The sequence below is a fragment of the Macaca fascicularis genome, chromosome 11, assembly GCF_037993035.2.
Source record: "Macaca fascicularis isolate 582-1 chromosome 11, T2T-MFA8v1.1".
Taxonomy (NCBI): domain Eukaryota; kingdom Metazoa; phylum Chordata; class Mammalia; order Primates; family Cercopithecidae; genus Macaca; species Macaca fascicularis.
Genome location: NC_088385.1, coordinates 54,433,881 through 54,448,053, shown reverse-complemented (window position 1 = coordinate 54,448,053; position 14,173 = coordinate 54,433,881). Strand labels below are relative to the sequence as shown.

Below are 14,173 nucleotides of genomic sequence, written 5' to 3'. Positions count from 1 at the left end.
GATTACCAGTTGACAGTAGTCTGTTCATGGTGGAAAAACAGTAACTTTCTCACATGGTTATACTCACAAAGGTCAGACAAATCGTTAGACATTAGCAAGGTAAATATTAGAGTTTAAACTGTTTGAAGGGAGTCCAACGAAATAGTCAAGGTTTTATTGTTTTGGAGATCAGAAAATCAGGATGATCCTGCAGTTTTTGGGTTATCCCCTATTAAGTTTAGTCATATTGGAAGGAGGCAGAAGGCTCAGATATTGCTTTTACATACCCTCAAGCCGCCAAGCTGGTTCCATCCTGAGAAGGAAGTCACGAAGCTTACTTCCTGCGCGCGCTCAAGCCCAGGCTAAAGGGGGCGGGGCGAGGCCGCGGGGACTTGTGGGAAAGCGCAGGAGGCGGGGCTCTGCGTGAGTCGCTGCGGGGCTGACGGGGCTGCAGTGCGGCGGGTTACGGCCTGGTCAGGTGAGCGGGCGTTGCGGTCCTCGCTGCCCGGAGCAGCGTAGGAAATCCTTGGGGTGGCCGGTGGGAGGAGAGGTAGCGGTTATGGGTAGCGGTGAGGCGGAGCGGGCTAGGGCTAGCGGTGGAGGTGTACGTTGAGGCGGCGCGTCGGTGTCCAGGGTAGCGGCGTCCCGGGGTGCGCGTTCCCGGAGGGGCTCGCCCTGGCAACACGGGCCTACGCGCTCTGCTTTGCGGACGGACCCTCCACCCTGCTGCCCGGGGTATTGGGCGATTTGCAGTGCTCGGGAAGGCAGAGCCGCCCTCCCGCAAAGACGGCGGTGGGACCCGCCCCCTTGCGGCGTGGGTGTGCGGCGTTCGCCCGGACAGCGCGTGTGAAAGTGATACCCCAAGCGCTGGAAGTTTCTGATTGCTGGCTCGCACCCCTGCCCCATCGCAGGGTCCCTGGGAGAGTTTTTGGGCCTGCTCGAGCAGCAGCGGTGATGGGTGAAATGGAAAAGCATCTAGCACCCGTCAGTATCTGACTGACTTGTTGCGCTTTTATTCATTTATTTGAGTCCCCGACAAAGCGTTGTACCAGTTTTGGTTTTGAATGAGATGTACATGTATGATCCAACATGGACACTGCCTGAAAGAAGCTTAAACCTAATTTAGTTGTTGAGGCTACGGGTCAGAAGACCTATCTGCATCTGCAGCTGTCCCTTCTTAGTGAGGTATTTTTCACTGTCCTAAACAAATATTTTTCTAATTCCGTCTACCTCCCTCCCACCTTCTCTCCCCTCTCCCTCAAGCTTTGAATCTTCTTCCACCTTTTTGGAGACTTTGCCCCATCACTCATCCTTTTTCCTGTATCTTTTACTTTGTTCCTCTTCCCCCAGACTGTGCTCAAGAACAAGTCTTACATTATCAAAGGCAAATGTACTCTAATTTCATTTGCTTAACTCATTTCATTCCCCCCTCCTTTTTTTTTTTTTTTTTTGTCCAAGGCTGGAGTGCTCTGAGGCCATCGCCGTCCACTGTAGCCTCCATCTTTCGATCCTCCCACCTCAGCCTCCTGAGTAGCTGGAACTATAGGCACCCGCCACCACACCTGGCTGATTTTTATATTTTTGGTAGAGACGGGGATCTCGAAGTGTTGCCCAGGCTGATCTCGAACTCTTGAGCACAAGCTATTCCCCCGCCCCCCAACCTTTGCCTCCCAAAGTGCCGGGATTACAGGCATGAGCCACAGCGGTTGGCCTTCCGCCCTTTAAAAAAAATCTCAATGAAACTCTGAATAGAGGTCAGGCGTGGTGTCTCACGCCTGTAATCCCAGCACTTTGGAAGGCTGAGATGGGCGGATCACTTGAGGTCATGAGTTCCAGACCAGCCTGGCCAACATGGTAAAACCCCGTCTTTACTGAAAAAAAATACAAAAATTGGCCGGGTGTGGTGGCCTGCACCTGTAATCCCAGCTACTCGGGAGGCTGAGGCAGGAGAATCATTTGAACCTAGGAGGTGGAGGTTGCAGTGAGCTGAGTTCGTGCCACTGCACTCCAGCCTCAGTGACAGAGGGAGACTGTCTTTTTTTTTTTTTTTTTTTTTTTTTGAGACGGAGTCTCACTCTGTCCCCCTTGCTGGAGTGCAGTGGCCGGATCTCAGCTCACTGCAAGCTCCGCCTCCCGGGTTCAGGCCATTCTCCTGCCTCAGCCTCCCGAGTAGCTGGGACTACAGGCGCCCGCCACCTCGCCCGGCTAGTTTTTTTGTATTTTTTAGTAGAGACGGGGTTTCACTGTGTTAGCCAGGATGGTCTCGATCTCCTGACCTCGTGATCCACCCGTCTCGGCCTCCCAAAGTGCTGGGATTACAGGCTTGAGCCACCGCGACCGGCCAACTCTGTCTTAAAAAAACAAAAACAAAACAAAAAAACCCCAGCAACTCTGAATAGTCTTTTTTTTTTTTTTTTTTTTTTGAGACGGAGTCTCGCTCTGTCACCCAGGCTGGAGTGCAGTGGCCGGATCTCAGCTCACTGCAAGCTCCGCCTCCCGGGTTCACGCCATTCTCCTGCCTCAGCCTCCCGAGTAGCTGGGACTACAGGCGCCTGCCACCTCGCCCGGCTAAGTTTTTGTATTTTTAGTAGAGACAGGGTTTCACTGTGTTAGCCAGGATGGTCTCGATCTCCTGACCTCGTGATCCGCCCGTCTCGGCCTCCCAAAGTGCTGGGATTACAGGCTTGAGCCACCGCGCCCGGCCCTCTGAATAGTCTTTATATGACTAAACATAATGCACTTTCTTTCCCTCTATGTATTCTCCGTGCCATTTGGCACTGCTAACCTCTCTCACTTTCTTGAACTCATTTTTTGTCTTCTGTGACAGTACACTCTAGGTTTTCGTCCCAGCTGTCTAGGTGCTACTGCCTACTTTTTTCTTCCTTGGCATCTCTTCCTCCGTTTAGTGTTCTCCAGGTTCACTCCATTCCCAGTTGTCACAATGGTTAAACATGGCCACATCCTTGATTCTAGCTTCTACCTTTATGCTAGTGACACCGGCATTTATCTCTAATCCTATATAGCTACCTATGGAATATCTCCTCGCCCCATTAGCATATCCCAAACAAATTCAGCATATCCCAAACAAATAATCTGACTTTCTGTTTGCTCTCCAACTGACGCCTCTTTTCCTTTTAGCATTGTATTTCTTGACTCAAAATGGCATCAGTAATCTTACCAGGCTCCGAAGCCAGAAATCTAGGCCTCTGTTTGAGTCTTTCTTTGTTCTCCAACACCTCAGTCTGATCAGTCATCAGGTTCTTTTTATTTTACTACCTTGATATTTTCATATAATTTTCAGAATATAGGTTATACCTCATGGCCTGCCATTTCAAGTCTGTCCCATGTCCACCTCTTTAATCTTCTCTTTCTTCATTCTCCCTTATAATTCCTCACTCTGCCTGCCCTCTCCTCCCTGTTAGTCACTTGGTGGGCCCCTTTGAAATCCAGCTAAGTTCCAACACCTCTGGGGACTCCTTCCTTGACTCTACCACCCTGCCATCTGATCCATGCCTATTTTTTTGCAGTCAGTTCCGTAGCATCTGTATGTACCTCTCACACAGGGTTCTCAACCAGGGGTTATTTTTACCTCTCAGGAAACATTTGGCAGTGTCTGGGATTCTTCGTTGTCACAGTCCGTGAGGGGAAGGGATGATCCTGGCACCTAGTTGGTAGAGGACAGAAACGTTGCCAACCATCCTACAGTGCACAGGACATCACTCTTACAACAACTTTTTTGGCCCAAAATGTCAGTGGTCCCAAGGTTGAGAAACCCTGCCTAACGTATTTTGTTACTGGTACTTTATATATTTTTTTCTTCTCTGCTACACAAGGGACCTCTTGTTTTTGCATCCCTAAATCTTGATTCAGGGCCTTTCACATAGAAGAAGTTAAATGTTGAAAGAAAAAGAAATAAAGGAGGTAATTGCTCAACTCCAGAGATGAGCAGCCTGTCTGCTACCACAGGCTGCTAGATAATTTCAGTGATTTTTCTCCCAATTACCTTTCTTTAATGTTGCCTTTCAAGGATGCTCAAACTTGTCTATTTTTCATTTGTTTATTCAGCAACTGATTTATTTTTAAAATATTATATTGAATTTTTTTTGTTCAGCATCAGTTGGCTCTCTTCTGTCCAGGTATCTTGGCCACTTATGAAGTGGTAAAAAATAATTAGCTAGCTTTCAGAAAAATAAACCAAATAGGCCTATTCTTATCAGAGGTTGGTTGTTCAAAACTCTGCAGGCCATAATGACTTCAGCAAATAAAGCAATCGAATTACAACTACAAGTGAAACAAAATGCGGAAGAATTACAAGACTTTATGAGGGATTTAGAAAACTGGGAAAAAGACATTAAACAAAAGGATATGGAACTAAGAAGACAGAATGGTGTTCCTGAAGAGGTAAATTAAGAATTCCTAATTAAGATCCACCAAAACTGTTTTTATAAAAATAAAGCATAACTTTTAAAAATGTTTTGTGAAAATACTGAAATTGAAGTGATTTGCTTCACTGTCAATTTGTTTTTTCTTTTTATTTGTTTTTTTCTTTGCAATGGAGTCTTGCTCTGTCACCAGACTGGAGTGCAGTGGCGCGATCTCGGCTCACTGCAACCTCCACCTCTCGGGTTCAGGCAATTCTCCTGCCTCAGCCTCCTGAGTAACTGGGACTACAGGTGCGCATCACCATGCCCAGCTACTTTTTGTATTTTTTTTTTTAGTAGAGACAGGGTTTCGTCATGTTGGCCAGGATGGTCTTAATCTCTTGACCTCAAGTGATCCGCCCACCTCAGCCTCCCGAAGTGCTGGGATTACAGGCGTGAGCCACTGTGCCCGGCTCACCGTCAATGTTTTTAGAAATTCTGCTTTTCAAAAAGTCTTTGTAATAATTAAATATATTACTATATTTTAAGGCTTAGTGACTAGTTACCGAAAGGATGATCATGTGATAATACTTAGAGGTAAATAAATGACTAACATCATAAAATATATAGAGGGGTGTGTGTATAAAAATATGTGTAGTTATATACTGATGATACATTAACATACCATATTGTCATAAAAATGCAGATAGTACGTAGGTTCAACCAAAAGTTTTAAGACAGTGCATTTAAATATGGCTGGGTTTTTCATACCGTACATAATATGGAGGCAGTTCAGTTTGCGTTTGCACTACTGCTGGTTCATCGTACTAAGGCTGAAGATAGGTCGTTTTTGAAGTTTGAATTTAGGATTGCAAATTAAAGGTATAATTAGAATTTCTAGGTAATACTTTTTTCTTGTGATTGAACAATGTGTAACACTCAAAGTATGAATTAAACTTTTCAAGCATAATTATTATAAGTGAAGGTGGTAAATTGGTCTTTTTAAACACTTTAAAATTAATGCTTATAAGAAAATATAATATAGTGAGAATTTTAAACATAGCTAGTTATACAAAGAATAACAGAGCATAATACTGATAACTTTGTGTGTTTTTTTTTTTCCCTCCTCAGAATTTACCTCCTATTCGAAATGGGAATTTTAGGAAAAAGAAGAAAGGCAAAGCTAAAGAGCCTTCCAAAAAAACCAAAGAGGAAAACACAAAAAACAGGATAAAATCTTATGATTATGAGGCATGGGCAAAACTTGATGTGGTAAGTTAATCTAGTCGTTTGCTTCTTAATATTTGAGTGAAAGTTTCTGGGAGTTAGCTGGTAGTCATGGGTTAAGTGAAGAAGAATGTAGGGTTATGGCCTGTGTCTTTCTCTTATACATGATTTTATGTGGAATAAACATTTAATTACATAGCTCTTTAATGAGATAATTTTTTTTCCTGCAATCCTCTTTCAGCGAATTGTGGCTAAAACAGCCAGGATTTTATTCTTTTTTTTTTTTTTTACAAAAATTACTATTTATTTACTTATTATTATTTTTTTTTACAAAAATTACTATTTATTTACTTATTATTATTTATTTATCCAGTGTACTCTTCATCCAGTTTCCTCTGGTGGTTACATGTTTCTTAGCTGTAGTATACAGTATCAAAACTAGGAATTGACATTGGTATAGTGTGTGTATGGTTCTATGTTATTTTATCCCACGTGTAGGTTTGGATAACCCAACCGCAATTAAGATGCAGATATATGGCACCACCACAAAGATTCCCTTTGTGCCATCCCTTTATAGTCGTACTGCTCCCCTCTTCGCCACCTTCTCTAACCCCTAAACAGCCAGAATTCTAAGATACTCCCAGAAAAGAATGACTGTGCAGATGTCTTTGTTGTAAACTGAAGGACCTGCAGTAATCTGTTAAAAGAGAATGCCTTTGTGTCTAGTCTTAGGACTGGGGCTGCGTAACAATAAACATAGGCCTATCTTGATCCTAGGAAGTTGGGCTTCTTTACCCTTCTAGACTGGGATAGCAGATGTGTGTCCTCCCATCTCCCACATGTGATACACAACATACTTGGAGAATCACCACCAGTGCTCTGCCTTACAACCCTTTACCAGTGTTTCAAGCAGCCACTGTCGTGTCAGCCTGTGAAAGAGAACCTGTTGGCCAGCCCTATTCTGCACTCCGATCTACTTTAAGGGTTGATTTGGTTAGGGGTATGTGTGTTAGGGGATGTGATAACCAGCTGATGAATTTGGAATATATATTCCTCTTTAGTTTTTAAACAAGTGTTTATTATGTAATATTTGATTCATACCAAAGAATATGTAGAGATATATGTTCTAAAACATAGTAATAAAATGAATACATGAGCCTACTATCTAACTTAAAGAGAATTTTTCCAATATCTTTGAAGCTACTGGTGTGCTCCTTTCTGATCCCATGTTGTTTTCTCCCTTCTACTCCCAGAAGTAACCACTGTCTGATTTCTCTGTTTATTTTCTCTGCATTTTTCTGTTTGACATTTTTACTAAGGTATAATGTACATAAAGTCCAAAAATCTTAAGTGTACATCTTCCTGAATTTTTACTCAAGTGTACACCTGTGAAACCACTGTTCGGATCAAGATATAGAACATTCTGGGAGGCTGAGGCATGAGAATGGCTTGAACCCGGGAGGCAGAGGTTGCGGTGAGCCAAGAGCACACCACTGCACTCTAGCCTGGGCAACTCTGTCTCAAAAAAACAAAAACAAAAAGAACATTTCCAGCCTTGCAGAGGCCTTACTTTCAGTAGATGACCTCTCAAAATTAGCCACTGTTCTCACCTCTCATACTGTATACAGTTTTGGAATTTCATATAAATGTATTATACAGTATGCATTAAGTTTGGCTTCTTTCGCTATCATTATTTGAGATCCATATTGTGAGTAGCAGCAGTTCTTTTTCATTGCTGACCAGAATTCCATTGTGTGGATGTCTTAATTTGTGTCCGTTCTTCTATTGATAATACTTTTGTATTGTTGGTGGTTTGGGGCTATGATGAATGAACCTGCTGTGAACATTCTTGTACTTGTCTTTTGATGGATATAAGCACCCTAGAGAGGATTTGCTGGGGCATAGTTTATAAATACATCTAGCTTTAGAAAATACTGTCAAACAGTTTTCCAAATTATTTGTGTGGTATTTTTCTTAATAAAACTAAGGCTAATTAAGAGAGAGCTGGGGATTTTATTTAGTTTGCCATCTGCTTCAGGATTGTCCCAATAAAGGAGAAGTAAAATTTTGGGTCTTGAATTTATCACTGTTGGAAATACTTTCTGAAAATAGAATTTATTCTCAAGTGTCATGTAGACTGTCTTCATTTTTTTGTGTGTGTGACTTTTTGTTATAGCCTGTTCCTTTTCATCAGCTGGTGTCTTCTTATAATGTCCTTTCCTGAAAGACATCATCTCAGATGATTTCTTATAGAGGTGTTTTCTACACAGGCATTTACTCATTCAGCAGATACTGATTGAGCTCCTGCTGTATGTGGACAATGCCATCAAGATTGTACTGCATAACTTGCAATTGTCATTTTAGTGTCTCTATACAAGATATAGTTGTTTAATTCCCATTTCTTTCTAGTTCAGATCTGAGCAGCTGCTTTAGTGTTCTGCTACTGTTAGTTTTCTATACATGTCAGCATAGCAGGGTTGGATAATCCTGGCTACAATGTTGGTAGGCTGGTGGTATTTCTAGAATCTTCTTGCTAAAACACATAGCTAAATTTTAATCCATGTTTCAATGTTCATTTAATGAAACTATGCATAGTTTTTTTATTTTTATAAGCAATTTGTTTTTCTCTTATGTAAATAACTTTAAAATAGTGTTTGAATGCAAAAAGGATTTTGTTTACATAATAATTAAAGTTTGTGTTTAAAAGTGCTTTAATGAACTCTAATGGTCGTCCTGGTGGCTCACGCCTGTAATCCCAACACTTTGGGAGGCTGAGGCGGGCAGAGTGCTTGGGCTTAGGATCCAGACCAGCCTGGCCAATGTGGCAAAAGCCCATCTCTACAAAAAATAAAAAACTAGCTGCACATGGTGGTGCACGCCTGTAGTCCCAGTTACTTGGGAGAGCGAGGTGGGAGGATGGCTGGAGCCTGGGAGTTGGAAGTTGCAGTAAACTCACATCACACTACTGCACTCCAGCCTAGGCAACAGAGCCAGATGCTGTCTCAAAAATAAAAATAAAAATAAAATCTTACTAAAAATCATTGTTTTATCATATTAAAAATAAGAGAAAAATTCTGGTGGCAGTCTATGAAATTATTTATTACCATGAAAGTAGTGTGAGTCAAAAGAGATTGAGAATCATGGGACTAGCACATTTTTTATTTTTCCTTTGGTAGAGGCAGCTATATTTTGGAATACCCTCAGAGACAGTATAACATACCGATTGAGAGCTCTTGGAGGAAGTAGACTTGGTCACTTACTAGCTGAGTGACCTTGAATGAGTTAACTAACTTCTGCATTTCAGTTCCCTCAAGTGGAAAACATGGGTAATTATACCTTCCTCATAGGTTATTGTGAAGATTAGGAGTTAATGTGCTCTTTTGTTTGTTTTAAAATAGCAGTTTTAAAATAGCAGTTTTTTGTTTTAAAATAAGGAAGAAAAAAAATTTTTTAAAAGCCTTTCTCTGCTAATGGGTGCTAATTATATTAGTTTAGGGCTATTTGCAAACTTCCTTTAAACCATAATACCTAACTGCTAATAGTTTGTGATTTAGGGATGATTTGTACAGTTAGCTTTATGAGTTCGTAGTCAGATTCTTGGTTTGCATCTTGGTTTTCTAAACAAAGGCATCTTTTTCTCTGGATATAATCTTAACAATGAGAGATTTGGGTTGCTTTGTAAGCCTGTAGGTCCTTAGATTGTAACAATTTACATTCATTTGAGTGTATTTTTTTAGTATGTCTTTTTTTTTTTTTTTTCCCCCAATCATATAATTATGACCACTGTTTTCCTCCTTTTGGTTTTAGGACAGTATCCTTGATGAGCTTGACAAAGACGATAGTACCCATGAGTCTCTGTCTCAAGAATCAGAGTCGGAAGAAGATGGGATTCATGTAGATTCACAAAAGGCTCTTGTTTTAAAAGAAAAGGTACTAATTAGTTAGGTGTTTTTTTTTTTTTTTTCAGGTAAGCAGGAGATGTTGAAAATCATGTGGACCCTAAAGTTTCTTGAGCACAGTTTTAGTAGGTGTTTAAACTCTCTGTTGTTATTGGCTACATCCCTCTCTGGAGGCAGTGTAACATATTGGTTAGGAGTACATGCTCTGGAGCCAGATTACCTGGGTTCAAATCTCGATAAGTTCTTTAAACTTCTGAACTTCAGTTATCTCTTCTGTAAAATGATAATAATATTACCAACCTCAATGGGTTTTTAGGAGTAGTAAGTGAACTGTTTTATGTAAAATGCTTAGACTGTACCTGGAGTTGTCCAGTGTTTTTAGTAGTAGGTTGAAGTAACTTGAAATTAGTGTGTGATTCTTGGCATAAATATTATATTCCACTCTCAGGTATCAAAGGCTATCTTTGGTTACTTTTTGGAATGTTCAGTATCTCCCTGAGGGATGCCTCATTATTATAAAACCAGCTGTATTACTTTCACAAAGGTAGAACTCTTTTCAGATTAAACTCTTGATGCTTTTTTTTGGTTACATTTCTGTAGGTTGGCATTGTCAATAAGGAATATAATGCTAGGTATTTTACTCATTTTTCTGCCTGGGCTCTTGGGTTGTGCCCATACAATGACCATATACAGTTACCCTTGAACAGTGTGGGGTCAGTGCCTCATGCAGTAAAAAATCTGCATATAACTTGTGACCCCCCCAAAAACTTAACTACTAATAGCTTACTGTTGACCGGAAGCAGTATGGATAACACAAATAGTTGATTAGCACAAATTTTATGTGTTATATGTATTATATACTGTATTACAAAAAAGTAAGCTAGAGAAAAGAAAATGTTATTAGAACATTTTAAGGAAGAGAATGTGTATTTATTTATGTAAATATATTTCACTATGTAGAAGTGGATCATTTAAAAGTCTCCATCCTTGTCATCTTCACATTGAGTAGGCTGAGGATGGGGAAGAGGAGGAGTTGGTCTTGCTCTCTCAGGGGTGGCAGAGGCCGAAGAGGTAGAATAGTTGGAAGGGGAGGCAGGCACACTTGATGTAGACTTTTATTGAAAAAAATCCACATTTAAGTGGACCCATGCCCTTCATGGGTAGGTTGTTCAAGGGTCAACTGTAATGAATTTCAGAATTTGTAAAAAGGGTCATTTTATATAATTTTCTTTTTTTTCAGGGCAATAAATACTTCAAACAAGGAAAATATGATGAAGCAATTGACTGCTACACAAAAGGCATGGGTGCCGATCCATATAATCCCGTGTTGCCAACGAACAGAGCATCAGCGTATTTTAGACTGAAAAAGTAAGGACTTCTGTAACGTGTGTGAATGTGAATGTCTTATGTATATATGGAGACTTATTAAAAAAACTTCTGGAATAAGGTGTGGAGGACAGATTGTGAATGTATCGCGTTTTCTTTTCAACTGTAAATTCTTATAGCTCACTCCTTTTTATTGAATTATTTTGCTTAAGCCATTTTAAACATCTGGTGCTAAAACCTTGTTCCCATGGCTCACTTTACTGAGGTATTCCTCTAAAAATTCAGTAATAGTGTTCTTATCTAATTCACAAAGCTAAAAAAGTTAGTTGGATATTTTTAGAAATCAGTATCCCATTATTTTGAAAAGCTATTTATCCGCTATTTAATCTAGAGAACATTTATTATGGAAAACTTAAGATATGTTTCAACATTTGTTTGTCATTAAGTCATACTGACTTTTAAAATAAATAATGTGGAAGAATATAAATGTGGTATTGTCTTGTCATATGCAGGTAACCAGCCTATCAAAGGGGTTTTTTAAAAAGATAAACACCATCAAGGAAGACATTCTTACTGTTTTAATTATTTGGAAATCCAAATTTTATTGGTATCTGAGTTTTTACTATTTAAATAGCATATTTTTATGTCTTTGAAACTCATGATATTAATCTTCTAAAGAATTAGGGAAATATTTACATTTTATAAAATTTGATATCTGCAATATATGTATCATATACATAAATTACAGAGAATAATTTAAAATAAGCCTATATAAACACCCCTCTCAACTTAAGAACCAGAACATTACCATTATTTTTGAAGTTGCCTTGATGCTCCTTTCTGTATCCTGTCCGTTGCCTCCCTCCCAGTTAACCACTATCTTGAATTATATATTTGTCATTCTTTTGATTTAAAAACGGTTTATTATATATGTATATGTTGGTAAATAATATATGGTGTAATCTTGCTTATTTTTGAGCTTTAAAAGTATATCATACTGTGTGTAGTTTTCTGTGGCTCACCTATTTCTGTATTATATTTTTATGATTCATTCTTGTTTTGATGCATATAGTTCTAGAGCTCTGATTGTAACTGTTACAAAGGATAATTTCTTTTTAGAAATATACCATTATGTGTCTATTCTTGTGTTGCTGGATTGTTGGTTCGTTCCTTTCTTCCTTTGTTTTTCTCTCTCTCCCTCCCACTCTTTCTTCCCTCCTCCTGTCCCTCTTTCTATTGCCCACCTTCTGTCCTTTCCTTCCTTATTTCAGCAATGCTGTGAACATTTTTGTATATGTTTCTTGGTGTTGGGTCATAAAATGTGTAGATGTTCAGCTTCACAGGATGATGACAAAGGTAGTTTGTTGTTACACAGTTGTTACAAAGGTAAATGGATGAGTTTACAGTCTCATTAGCAGTGTATAATAATGCCTGTTTCTTACCCTTACCAACACTGATATAGTTGGGCTTCTTAATTGTTGTCAATCTAGTGGGTGTAAAATGGCGTTTCATTGTGTCTTTGAAATGCCATTTTGCACTTCTCAACTATTAGTAAGGTTTTCATTTCTCAACTGTTGGTAAGGTTAAGCATCTTATATATTTTCCACTTTTTTTTTTTTTTCCCTGTGAAATGCCTATTTGGTGTTTGGCCATTTTTTTTTTAGGGCTTTTTCTATTTATTTTGAGAGTTCTTTATTCTGGATACTAATCTTTTGGTCTTTTTCATAATAACTCTCTTCTCTCAATTTGTAGCTTATCTTCTTTATGGAATTTTAATGAATATAAACATTCAATTTTAATATAGTTCAACTTATTGCTTTTTTAAAAAAGATTAGGACTTTATAAAATGATTTGTTGAAAAAAATAGTTTGCTGCTTGAGTTCATAATAGTCTCCTCTACTTTCTTCTAAACATTTTTAAGATTTAATTTCACATTTAGGCATTTTCACATATGCTGAAGGTTTTTCCAGCTCTAGTTTTGGAATAGCCCTGCTTTCTCCTGTGGATCTGCTATGCTACTATTGTCATATGTCATGTTTGCCTAGATCGCTTTCTCATCTCTCTGTTCTTTACACTGGTCTATTGCCTGTCCTTACATCCGTTCCACACTATCTTTAATTATTATAGCATTATGATTGTAAGTCTTAATATTTGGTATACTGAATATTCTGCTACCTTTTATTATTCAGGAATGTTTTGGGTATTCTTGGACTTTTACTCATCAATGTAACTTTTAGAATTATCTTCCCAAATTCCTTAAAATATCCTGTTGAGATTTTGATTAGAATTGCATTAGATTTATAAATCAGTCTGGAGAGAATCATATTGTGTGTTTTTGTACTTTATTATAGGTGAATGTGAAATATCTCCACTTATATTGTCATTAATGTCTTTGAAAACAGTCTTACAATTTTTTTGCATCTGTGTCTGGTAGGTCTTTGTTAGATGTTTTGTTTGTTTGTTTCTTGTTGGTCTGTCGTAGTCACCTTACTAAACTTTTAATATTCTAGCAGTGTCTCTAGATTGTTTTGAGTTTTCTTTTAGGACCATCATATCATCTGAGAATAATTTCAGGCTTTTTTCCTTGTTTCTAGTCTTTGTGTTTCTTTCTTGTGGAACTGCTTTGGTGAAGACATCTATGTAATACCAAGAAAAAGCAGTGATAATGGGCATTCTTGTTTCTTGCACTAAAGGGAATGCTACTAATGTTTCACCATTAGGAATTATAGGCATACCTTGTTTTATTGTGTGTCGCTTTATTGCATCCACAGATACTGTTTTTACAAAATGAAAGTTTGTGGCAACCTTGTATCAGGGAAGTCAAGCAACTCTATTGGTGCCGTATGTCCAACAACATGTGTTTACTTTGTATCTGTGTGTCACGTTTTGGTAATTGTTGCAGTATTTCAGATTTCTTTTATTATTATTGTATCTGTTATGGTGATCTCTGATCAGGGATCTTTGACGTTTCTATTGTAATTGTTTTGGGGAGCCATCAAGCACACCCATATGTTGTTGTGCATCCTGTCTGCTTCATTGACCAGCCGCCCCCACAACCCAATCTCTCTCCTTCTCCTTGGGCCTCCCTATTCCCTGAGACACAACAGTATTGAAATTAGGCCAGTTAATAACCCTACAGTGAGGCCAGGCACGGTGGCTCACACCTGTAATCCCAGCACTTTGGGAGGCTGAGGTGGGCGGCATCACTTGAGGTCAGGAGTTGGAGACCAGCCTGGCCAACATGATGAAACCCTGTCTCTACTAAAAATATAAAAATTTAGCCAGGCGTCGTGGCGCATACCTATAATCCCAGCTACTTGAGAGGGTGAGGCACGAGAATCGCTTGAGCCCAGGAGGCGGAGGTTGCAATGAGTTGAGATC

The 14,173-nt window shown here is 39.3% G+C and overlaps 1 protein-coding gene across 2 annotated transcripts in view; it reads left to right on the top strand.

The window, feature by feature from the left end:
* The first annotated feature begins 400 nt into the window (after nucleotides 1-400).
* Nucleotides 401-14,173, top strand: part of RPAP3 (RNA polymerase II associated protein 3) — a 44,355-nt gene continuing 30,582 nt past the window's right edge. For both annotated transcript variants that reach the window (XM_005570657.5, XM_005570655.5), the window contains exons 1-5: nucleotides 401-457; nucleotides 4,222-4,380; nucleotides 5,472-5,612; nucleotides 9,375-9,497; nucleotides 10,707-10,834. In XM_005570657.5, coding sequence (XP_005570714.3) covers nucleotides 4,228-4,380; nucleotides 5,472-5,612; nucleotides 9,375-9,497; nucleotides 10,707-10,834 — 545 coding nt within the window. In that variant the 5' untranslated portion in view covers nucleotides 401-457; nucleotides 4,222-4,227. The remainder of the gene's footprint in view (nucleotides 458-4,221; nucleotides 4,381-5,471; nucleotides 5,613-9,374; nucleotides 9,498-10,706; nucleotides 10,835-14,173) is intronic.